This window comes from Martes martes (assembly GCF_963455335.1).
Source record: "Martes martes genome assembly, chromosome: 16".
Taxonomy (NCBI): Eukaryota; Metazoa; Chordata; class Mammalia; order Carnivora; family Mustelidae; genus Martes; species Martes martes.
In genome coordinates, this window is record NC_137904.1 from 24,552,483 (window position 1) to 24,564,684 (window position 12,202).

Genomic DNA, 12,202 nt, shown 5'->3' on the forward strand with positions numbered 1-12,202 from the left:
TGAAAATCCATTCTTCCTGACAAACTATCATAGCTCACTTGTCTATCCCCTTAGCACAAAGAGGATTGTTTTCTAAATCTGTATTTTTTTTAAGTTTCATTTATTTGAGAAAGAGCGCATGAGCAGGGGGAGGGGCAGAGGGGGAGAGAGAGAGAGAAGCAGACTCCCCGCTGAGCAGGGAGCCCAATGTGGGGCTCGATCCCAGGTCCCTGAGATCACAACCTGAGCCAAAGGCAGATGCTTAACCCACTGAGCCACCCAGGCGCCCCACTAAATCTATATTTTAAAATGTGTAAATGACTGTCTTCTGACTCCCTCCCTACTTGAAATTGAACTTGGCATCAGTGGAGTTCAGTGCATGTAAATTTATTTAAACTTTTTAGCCAAATGAACATAAAACTCTGCCTCTTCAGATTTTCCCAAATGTCACTAAGAGAGCCCTGAAAAGAATCCATAAAATTTACCCTCTGACATACAAGATATTCCAAACTGATTTTGTGGTCCCCTGTTAGGTCCAGTGTGGCTGAGCTGGACATAAATGGAAGAACCAGATTTAGAGCTAGAAAAACCAAGCTATTCACTTAAAAATGCTGTGTGTATGGGGCTCTCTCTTGCTTAAGGCCAAGTCATGAGTGGTCTTCTTAGGTAATGAGCAAAAAAGCCTTTTTAAAGCCATAGTTTTGAATGCTTTATAACCTTCTCAAGTGCAGTCTCCCTCCATCCTCTTTACATGTTGAAGACCAATTATACTAGAAATAGAAATCCAGATGGAATTATATGGACTAAGTACCCATTAGGAAATTAAGTAGATCCGCTTCCAATGTATTAAATTTTAATTTACACTCTGCCAGGGTCTCCTAATGTTTTTCACACTGTAATTTAATTAGTAAACATCTGAGGACCCATTTTGTAGATGTATACTAGATAATCTTGGCCACTTAAAGACGGGAAAGACCCTGGTCACCAAAGACTTGACAGTTTTTGCCTGTGGGTCTCAGTATTGGGTTTTGAGCTCAAGTTTTTACTTCCTTCTAACAAATTCTACATGTGTGCAAGTTCTTTGATTTTAAGTGCAAGATCACTACTACAGTGCTCAGTAGAAAATAACCAGAATCCCAGATACTTAATCCTACAGAGATTCATTGTTTACTACATGCAAGGAACTCTTTTTAGACCTATGGAAGGGGGTAGCTAGTAGCTCATAATACCTGCCCTCAGGTGGATGTCAGGGTAAGAGGGTGAAATGTACACAGAAATAGTCATTTTGACCTCTCTCATGGGGCATGTTATGTTGTACTTTGTACTACAGAGTATTCTGATGGATCAAAGGGACATTTGTTTGGAAGACACAGGTAATAGTTATGGCAAAACTTTAATAACGTATTTTTTACCTCAAAAAAATGTGAGGTTATAAAACACACATATAAAAGATGTGTGTTATAATTTTTTGAACAAAACAGCCATGTGGTCTATTTTAAATGTTTTTTACTAGGGAAAAAAAATCCTCCCCCCACCCCGCCTTTGATCAGCTTATTTTACTGTGTGTTGGAGGATGAATTTTTTAGAGCAAAAAACCTGTTCAGTTGAGGGTTATTGTTGTTTTAATTCACCTCTTCCACTTTATTTGGGGCCGTGTCCAAGCCTGTCAGTTACTCCGTCACTTAGCTTCTTAAATGTAGACCTTCCCCCTGGGCAGCTGGGTGATCAGCACAGAGTGCTGACAGCTGTGTGCACACGGACAGGGTGTCAGCACCGTTTCTCTACGGGGAGGCTGAGCCCTGAGTCAGTAACATTCCTGATAGGTTCACCAGGTTTCAAATGTCTCCCTCTTAGAAGACACTTAAGGCCTCTTCTTTCGAGACTACTTAAAATCCCTGAAACAATTTTAATGTTTTTGGCCACTGCATATGGTATCCCCAGACCTTTATTTGGCATTTTCTTTCTTTCCCATCTTTTTCCGTGTTATTATTACCCTGGATTTAAGGGAGAAAAATAATTTTACACTGAGCAATTGCTTGGTGTAATTTCTGCTAATTTTTCATTTCATTTTTTTAGTTTAATTCTTGACTTCAAATTTTTCATTCCAAAGAAGGTGGTAAAAACACATCTATCTATAAAATTGTAAGTCCTAACATTTATTTACAGAGTGTGATATTTAGGAAATTAATGGTCAGAGTTCAAGAATTCAAAAGATTGTTTCTGAAAACCATGGAACATAACAATTGTCCAATATCTACTCGTATTTCACCCTTTCAAAAAGCCTTGTGGACATCACTCACTTTTGTCTTTCCTTCCATTCTGTGTCTGTGAAGCTTCTCTGCCTTGTTCTAAGTCGGCAGTTTTCATGCGGCTGTTTCCTCATCAAGGTACTCTTTCCTTCCGCCATCTCTGCACGACATGCCGCTTCCCCTGCGTTCATCCCGGGCACGTGGCATGAGACTTCATTCACTGAGCCCTGTCAGCACCGTTTGGCTTAGCACCTGAGGCACTTGTAAAACCACTGCTTTAAGGTCTGGTGCTCACTGACCCTGCAGGGCTGTGCATCCTGTGTCCATGAACGAGCTGCTACCACTCCCCCGTGAACACAGAACATGCGGTCCCAGCCCCAGGCAAACACAGGCTGGTGAACAGGAAACCCCAGGGAGAATTAATAGAGAAAGCAGGGTATGTGGTTTGAGGAAGAGTTTTTAGCTTAGGAAATACTTGTCTTCCCCCAGTATAAATCCAATCCCAGTACTTCCTTAGAAATTAAAGCTGGCTGTGTACTCTTATCATCTATATTTTAAAAAGGGAATATGGTCTTTAATTAGCTCTAAGGACTAAGAAGAAGAAAATGTGATGCACTTCTATCTAATTTATAAAAATTGCCTTGTCTTCTTTTACTCTTCTGTAACTATTATACAAAAAGATTAGGCCAAATACAAAAAGAAGTATTGGCAACTGATGAAAGTACATTAAAAGTTTTGTTAATTCTTATAGTTTTGTATATCTAGCTTAAAATACAAATATTTCTAAACACATATTTAACATGTCTTCATGAAGGTATTTACTGTCCCGTAAGAATAAGCTATAGTTACCTTTTCTCTTTTTTTTTAAAGATTTTATTTATTTATTTGACAGACAAGTAGGCAGAGAGGCAGGCAGAGACAGAGAGAGGAGGAAGCAGGCTCCCCGCTGAGCAGAGAGCCCGATGCGGGGCTAGATCCCAGGACCCTGGGATCATAACCTGAGCCAAAGGCAGAGGCTTTAATCCACTGAGCCACCCAGGCGCCCCTATAGTTACCTTTTCTTTTATGATTTATTATATTTTGTGCTGGTTCACATTAACTTAGGTACACATTCTAGTGTGAAATTCAAGTACTGTGCATTCGTTCTAATACTCCTTTCAGTACGTCACTTGGTCTTTAATTTCAGGCATTAGGAGCATCTTGATTTGTGTAGAATTATTTTATCTGTGTGCAGAAAGTCTTCACATGGATGATCTTATCTGAGTGTTCTAACAACCCTTTGAAATAGGCACATCTACTCTTATCCTTAATTGACAGATTGAGAACTAAAACCGATTAGGGTCTGATCCCACCAAGACTTGGACCTGGGTCTTCTGACATGTTTGCATCATTGTATGAAACAAACGAGCCCGCTGATATGTTTGCCTCTCATATACGCCATAAGATTTTTCTGACAGGTTTGCCATAGCATAGATGTAATCAACTAAGCAGCGCAGAGTCAGCTAACCTGCCCAGCCCTCCTGTGCAGGTGGTGTGAATGCGAGTTATTCGTCTTTTATTTTTGGGGTGTGACTTCTCACAAATCGCCTAACCCCTTTTTCTTCAGCTTCTCAAGAACTGAAAGGGATTCCATCCTTTTATTATTTCATGAAACTATGAGGTTCCAGTTTGGGAAAGCCATTTTGGCGCTTAAAATTTAGGTGAATTTTTTAAATGAAGTGTTTTATTATTCGTCAGGCTGGATCTATCCCCAGCTGTCAAAATAAATAAACCCTGATACCTGCCTTCAAGGAACTCATGTTCGAGCAGAGGAGATAGACGTACAACTTCAGTTAACGATCATGCACTCTAATCATTTTTCCCACTTGATTTACTAAATTCTGGCCAATAACACCTTTTATTTAGGATTTCATCTTTATCAGGAACCACCACAATTCACTGAAGCATAGTGCTTCTTCATGCACTGCTGCATAGAATTTCGGCTTCTTCTGTCCTGCGTGTTTGTAACTTGGCTGCACATTTGACCACAGCCTGTCTGTGGGAGAACTTAAACTAGGAAGTCAGGACCACGGAAGTTTTTACCTTTGTTTCATTCAGGTGGTAGTTTTGGGGTTTCCATCACCTCCTGGGGGTTTTTTGCTTTTGTGCCCACTGAGGGTCAGAAGGGTGAGCCAATACTTAGGGGCCTAAGAGAGAACAGAGTGCAAAGCCTCAGAGAGGTGACACCAGAGTCTGCTTCCTAATTTAAATTACAGCCCGTACCAGTGCAGGGTGGATTCTGCCTGCATTTCAGCAGTCTGGCTGACCATCTGAGAGTTCTTCCTATGGAATGCTAAGAGCAGACTTCACTATAGAAGGCAGAAAGATAGGCTGCTGCCAAAATTCTCAAACATGCTAATTATGCTTGGAAACAGAAATGTCAGAACTGGGCACTATGATTGCTGCTTCTTACTAACTTGGCTTCTCCAAAATGCTGTAGCTTTGTATAAATATAATGTACTTTAATTGATTTTTTTCTTAAAAATGACCCTCCACAGTGTATATGTCAGCTTCTCCTTTGATCTTTAAGGTAATACAGCTTTGCTATGAAGTTGGGAATCAGTTTTACCACATTTACCTGTGTGTGGTTTATAGAGTTGGGTCACTGAATGAGAAGAAAACACACACACAAAAGTAAGAGTTGAGATGAAAATTAATTTGAGAGTGGAAGTAGGATGTCAGCCTCTCACATAGCATGGAAGCTTTTGGCTATGAGTGATGGGACTAAGTCGGTGACACTTAAACATTTTTTACCAAAAGGAACGACATGCTCAATAGGAAAACAATTAGAAAATTAAAAAGGATAGAAGGAAAAAATCATCCACGATCCCACCACTCTAAGATAATCACTGTTCGTTAACATTTTAGTACATCTTCTTCTCTTGTCTTTTTTTTTTTTTTTTACCTAGTTAGAGACCCTCATATGTGTAAGACTTTATACCTTGCTTTCTATCTTTAACATTTAACAGGAATAAATAAGGTTTTAAAAATTTTATTTAGAGGTCTGAAGGTCAATTGCTTAACAGAAAATAGAATATCCTTAGCTTCACCCTAGTGACTTAATCTGTGTGACCCCAACTTCTGTAACTTTGATTCTTAAGAATATCAATGGGCAGCAGGCCCTTGTCCTCAAATAAAAGCATTGCCACCTTGCAGCGTAATGACTGCTTTCTCCCTGGAGTGAGCTGAATCTCGTGGTAGCAAGGCCGTGTCACAGGTGGGCATACAAGAACAAGCCCCAGGGTGGCAGATTGAAGGCAGAGAGCCACAGTCCCTCCTCGTGGTGGGCCACACTGGGCTCCTCCTGACAGCTGTCTCCTAGTTGTTTCAAACCCTTGTTTTTTTAAATCCTAGCTTTGCCTGAATCTTATTTTCTGTGAAGGATAAGAATCCACATTAGGAACTGTGGACTTGAACTTGTAGGCCACAAGCAGATTTAAGGAAATGGAAAGTCAGATGCACTAAGTTCATGATAATTTTAAATGGAGGAAGCTAAAAAACAATATTTTTCTTTTCTTTTCCACTCAAAATGTGGCACCAGGGGCTGCATGCTTTTGGGCTCTGAATTACAACAATGATCATATTTAAAAATGGAAGCATTCAGTTCAACCAATATTTACTGAAAAAGATACCAACTAAATCTTACCAAAAAATGAAAATGAGTAATAAACGATCTTTGCTTTTCTAGGTGCTTTTACTCTCATAGAGGAAATAAGACACATACACAAGCTGTGGTAGCAGGGGCAGAATGTAAGACATGTAAATGCCATCTAGAAGCAGGGAGAGAGAGGGGGAGATGGGAGCTCTGGCAGGACACAGCGGAGTACATCCTGAAGGAAATGGAGATGAGGAAAACATGGGTCGAATTTATCTTGTGGAGATAGGCAAGGCACCAGAGAGAGCCTGCACAGACATGCACCGCAGAGTTCAGGCAGGCTGAAGGTGACAAGCAGCCTCCTGTCAATTTTGTTACTTTTCTTAAAAATTCACTCTGGAGAAGATGCAGATACATAGACAGAAGAGAATAAAAATCATCCAGAATTCTGTTAGCCAGAAACTTCTGTGGACATTGTGGTATCCTTTCTTCCATTCATCTTTCCACATATATGATTGGAATAGAGCAGATTTGAGATGCCGGTCCACTGTGTATGGCTCCCCGAGGGGGGTGGCGGATGTCCTTGAGCTGCATGCAGACCCCTTGCCCAGTGCACTTTTTCATAAAAAAGCACTAACAAATACCCCGTGTTCCTCTGATAAGTTCCAGACAGCAAACCGTTATTAAGCCTCTGGAAATCTGGCCACGTGCCTCCAGATGCCTCACACTCTGAATTGAACACAAGTCTGCATCTAAATGATGTGTGGCTCCAGGAAGATCATCACGAATCCGTTTCCTGCTCAGGAGCCACAAGGCACATGTGTGGATATACGTCCATTTTCTATAACATGAATACTTTTTGACTTGAAATGGTGCTTTGTCCAAAAACAAGTATTTTTCCTCTCTCAGATTTCATTTATATTTTAAAATTCAAATGGTATGGTAGAAATAAAGTAAAAATTACCTGAATTAACACCTTCCAGAAGTAACAAATTTGGCAGCTGTTGTCCCACCCTTTTTTTTTTCTGTGAGAAATTTTTTTTCCTTACTTCAAAATTATGGTCATCTTTCTGTAAATAATCAAGTGAATATCAGTAAATTTCAGTAAATATCAAGCAGTACTTTCCATTTTGATATAAATTGCTAAAATGCTGTCCAGCTTTCTGCTCTCCCCCAAGTTATGCCACAGATGGATATAACCACTGATTATTTTGGTAAATTTTATTGAAGTGTAACAGACAGGAAAGTATACAGATCAAGAAACTGAACATTACCAGCACCCCAAGAAACCACCTGCCTACCCCCTTCCAGTCACTGCGGTCCTCAGTAACCATTATTCTGTTACCTATCTAATTTGCAATCTTTACTAATGGAATGGGCAAAAATATCTTGTGTTTTTTTTTTTTCTTTATTTTTTTGCTTCTGGTTACTTTTATGCAGTTGCTGCTTGGACAGCTTCTAGAATTCACGGTAGGGCCCAATTTTTGGAGGTTAAGTCTCCTCCATGAAAGAAATGAATGGCATCTGTTTTAGGTGCAGAACACGAAGGGATTTGCCATAGTTGAAAACTTTAAAGGAAGAGTCTGCGGTATAACTTATGGCCTATATTATTTTCTCAGTAAATATCGGAGTTCCTTTGGGAGAGGCACTATGATTAAAAAAAAGAAGAAAGTATCTTCCTTTCTTTGAAGTGACAAATTTCAGTAAGTTCTGCAACTAGAGAGTATATTCTGTGTAGAAACACCAGTAAGGGTATGTGGCTAGAAGCTGACCTCTGCTGGAAGCTTCTGGTATGATGTGGAGGAAGGAGCCCTAATCTTCCTGGTGGCTGCTAGCCTTCATTCAGCTCAAGCCTGCCTGCCTCTAGCTTTCCCTGGCAACTTCTCGGTTGTTATTGGTTTTTTTTTCCTTACGCTGTTTTTCTGCTATGATAGCAAATTTTGCTTAACAAAATGTGATGTTTTCTGTGTGGCAGGGTCTTTGTAAACATCCTAGCGGTTGACTATTAAAATATGCAAAAACAATTGGCCAGGTTGTATCCTACCCACACCATGAGATTCAGGCCTGGAGCTTGACGGCAGAGGAGGGGGAGTAACTAGCTGCTCTGCTTCTCTCCAGGAATCGACAAGGAGAACGTTGAACTCTCCCCCACCACTGGGCACTGTAACAGTGGACGAACTCGCCACGGATCCGCAAGCCAAGTGCAGAAGCAAAGAAGTGCTGGCAGTTTCAAACGTAATAGCATTAAGAAGATCGTGTGAAGCTTTCTTTCTTTCCTTTTTCAAACAGACTTAACTCACACGGGCTCGTCACTAGTGACCCCTTCACCACCGTGCTGTGATGCTGCACTTCATGTCTTTAATGAGCCCGCCCACGTCTGCCATGTTGCCAGATGATCAACTCTTGGAAGCATTGCCTAAATTTAATGCTGCTTTTTCTTTGACTTTGTTTTCCTTCTACTTTTGGTGTGTCTGGTTTAAGCAGGTGTTCAGAACAACTGCAAAGAAAGTGGGAGGTCAGGACGCTTGAACTGAGAACATCCCAATTGTGAGACAGGATGGATTCTCGAATACTTGCTACCACTGGCCAGCTATGAAAGCCATTTGCACAGAGCTCTCTGCCTTCTCTGTTTCCCCTTCTTCATCATACAAAGTAAAGTGTTAGTCTTATTTACACACTTTTCAAGATAGAAGTTTATGGGAGAAATAATACTGTAACCCCAGTATGTTTAATCTTTTAGCTGTGGACTTTTTTTTACCTTACACAACTGAAGGAACCATAGAGGTCACACCTCAGTGACTTCGCACCATAAAGCCACAGGCAAGGTACTTCGGGGGGTGGGGGGATGGAGGGATTTAGTATTTTGTAATGAGTTCTTAAGAGTACTAACACTTGAGTATTAGCAATAATTACAGGAAAATAAGCATAACCACATTTATCTTAACATTACCGAATTAAAGCGATGGGTTCTGAAGCCTTATCCAAACTCAGTCATCCAAACTAGTTTATTTTTTTCCTCCGTTGATTATCTTTTAATCTTTAAATACACTAAAAGTTGTTGTTTTTTGTTTTTATAAGCCAAAACTATACTAAGTATAGTAACTATATGTTTCCCCGCTCCTTCTCTTCTTTCCTAAATAATTCTAAGCAGGGTAATCAGTGAACAAAGTATTGAAAATTGTTCCTTGAAGGTAATTTTCATAGATGTTTGCATTAGCTCCATAGCAAAATGAAATGGTACGTGACTTTTAGAGTAGCTGATGCTTTTATTTTGTTTAATAATTTTCCCAGAAACAGAGTATAGTGTATATTATCAAAAATTTCTTTGATAACATGTATTTTAAGTGTCTTGTAATCTTCCCCCTCCCCTCCAAAAAATCAGGAATCTCTTTAGCAAAACATTTGGGTTCTATATGATAGAATTGCATTTAATCACTGTGAAAGGACTGGTCAGCCTGCATTAGGATGACAGTAGGGGACCTTAAGAGTTGCTGCTATACTGAACGGTATGGATTATCCTGGTGTTGGAATTTCCACAGTAATGCAGATCCAGTTTTTTTGTGGTACCTGCAGTATGCAAAATGATTTGACTTCAGTGAACATAGTAGTAGTATCTGGATGTTCCAATTTAGATCTAAACCATATTTATTACAAAAAGATATCCCCCTACTCCCAGGTTCCCTTTATATGTTACGATGTAATGGCTTTGGGAGGGGAAAAGACACCTAGGGGAGGGGGAGCTTCCTGTAGTGCTGTTTCATGAGTGGATTTCAGTAAATTAAATTCCACAGCTAAATCAATAAATAATGGTACAATGAAGTGTTCTGATTTTAATAATATAACACATTTCACATTTATCCACAGTAATAATGTAATATGTTAATGTAAATAAAATTGCTTTTGATATTCAGAAATAACAAGAATTTAATTTTTTTAATTTGTTTACAGTCTGGGAAAAGCAAGAACCATTTGCCAAAATAAAAGGAAAAAACTTTAGTATTAATAGTTATTTTGACGTAGAATTGTTGGACAATATTGAAGACAGGTGCAATTAACTGAACTTTTCGTTTTTAACTATTGTAGAGGCTGCATTAGAGTAGAATGTTCATAGTAACAGAGCAGCTAGGACTATAAAACTGCTGAGATGAGAACTGAGTTTAGAAATAGATGCTTAACATCCTGATGCCAAGCGGCAATAGTCTTGGTTTTCCCGCAACCCAGTGCTTCTGGGAAGGTACCGCAACTTCTTGGATCCTGGAATAAAAGGCAGATATGAGCCTTTAATCATTGTGGTTCCATGTTTTTCCTCTTTGTTGGTTGGTTTGGTGCATGTTGGTGGGTGTTATGCTATTTTGCTTCTCCCGTCAAAATAGAGAAACTGCCAAAGGTTTTGTTTAAAAAAAAAATAGTGTTTCCATAACAAGTTCTCCAAGGGTATGCTATTTCTTAAATTTATTCGTTATCTCCCTCTAGTGTAATGAATGGAATGAATTCACTTGAAGTACCTCATGAAATGATCAGCGTTGCACAAATCAAATTTGAGCCTTCTTTGAACTGAAAATACTTCTGGAAATCTGAAAACCTACTAAGGTTTAAAATTTACCTTGTTTAGAGAACTTCCGACTTTTGAGGAAAATCTAGCTTTCCAAGTAACTAAAATGAACATGAGCTAAGTCTCACCAGTATGCTTCCCCTGAGAAATGAAACACTCTTAGGCCTCGTACCATTATCTGCATGAAAAACCTGCAGTTCAGGGCAGATTTTCCATTATAATCTGATTTAAGTTCTATACAGAACATTAGAAGTCATTTGTTTGGGTTTTGTTTTTTTTTTTAAGAGGCAAACATTATCAACTCATCACGTTTTCACTGTGCATAACCCACCTGTTTTATCACTGCTCCAGTCCCAGTCCTTGTTTGCTTATGCTGAAAACACAGGTCACTGGCTTTGGGGGAAAGCAGCAAAGCTCTATCCTTCATCCACTCAACCAGCATGTTCATTGCTGAATGCCAGCCCTGGGCCAGTCCTGAGCCCAGTGCTGAGGACCCTACGGTGAGCGGTCAGCTGCCACCCCCACAGGGCAGAAGCTGGTAGCCCTCCCTCCCTGCTTAGTGGGTTTTAGAGTTTTTTAGTTTGTTTGGGCCTTTTTGTTTGTTTTCTCGTTTTGTTTTACACCCTTCCCAACCCTCCAGGCATAATGAGGCATGTCTTATTCAATGTTATGCAATGGACTTATACAAAAATTCACTCTTCGTGTCAGCCACACAATTTTTTTTAAAGCAGTATATTCACCTGTAAATAGTTTGTGTAAAATTTGACAGAAAAGTATATTTACTACACTGTAAATACATGTGATGATATATTGTATTATTTTGCTTTTTTGTAAAGCAGTTAGTTGCTGTACATGGATAACAAAAACTTGGTTATTCTCGTGTTAGTATTGTTAACTTCTTCTTGCAACTGCGTCACATCATTTAAAGAAAATGCTGTGTATTGTAAACTTACATTGTATATGATAACTTCCTCTCCTTTCCATCTGGGCCTAGACTCTGGCAGTTCCCTCGTCTACAACCTTGTTAATACTGTACGCCAGCAGGAGAGATACTGCCCAATAGTCAGAACCGATCATTGTAGGGGAAAATTGTAGAACTCCATCTCAGATCACTGTTGTTCCCCACCCCATCTCCCTCCCTGTGTATGTACTCCGCCCCCCCCTTTTTTTAAGTAAAATGTAAATTCAATCTGCTCTAAGATGTGGGGAGTTGTTTAATTTCTTCACATGCCTCAGCTCTGATTTCTCACTTCTCCCCCTCCCCCCAACTTCTCCCTGATCTTTTGAAACATCAAGGCCATTTCCTTCCTTTTAAGGATACCTTGGGTTTGCCTCCCTCTCCTAAACCCTCCATGGGAAAGACCTTTCTATTTCCAGAACCTCTCAAAACAAAAAGTAAAATAATTTTGGTGAAATGTGTAGGGGAGGAAAGAGTTTTCCTCAAGCCTCTTTGGGTCCCTGGCTGGACTGAAAATAATCAAACTGATGAGACCAGCCCAACAGAAGAGAAGCACACAGCACAGATGCGTTCTGTTTTCATACAAGTGTCCGTGACACAGGAGCCTTCCTAAGAAAATGAAGACCCGGAGAAACCGTGAACCCTGAGTGTTTCTGTGGTTGGTCTGATGAAGAGCGGGCGGTCGTGGAGGAACGTGATAGGTTCGAGAGGATGAGGTAAGTGTAGTCAACTGGGGGACCTTAGCAAGGCCCTCACATTGCCACTGTCTTCTCTTTGGCGATAAGGACGCTCTGCTTTTCTGGGCACAGGGAGGACGCCTCTCACAGGAG

General features: G+C 40.0%; 1 protein-coding gene across 1 annotated transcript in view; it reads left to right on the top strand.

Annotated features, from left to right (window-relative positions):
• NF1 (neurofibromin 1) overlaps positions 1-11,611 on the top strand; it is a 261,002-nt gene extending 249,391 nt beyond the window's left edge. Inside the window, exon 58 of the mRNA XM_080825306.1 lies at positions 7,981-11,611. Within this exon, the coding sequence (XP_080681432.1) occupies positions 7,981-8,123 (143 nt within the window). The 3' untranslated portion in view covers positions 8,124-11,611. The remainder of the gene's footprint in view (positions 1-7,980) is intronic.
• Positions 11,612-12,202: the final 591 nt, after the last annotated feature.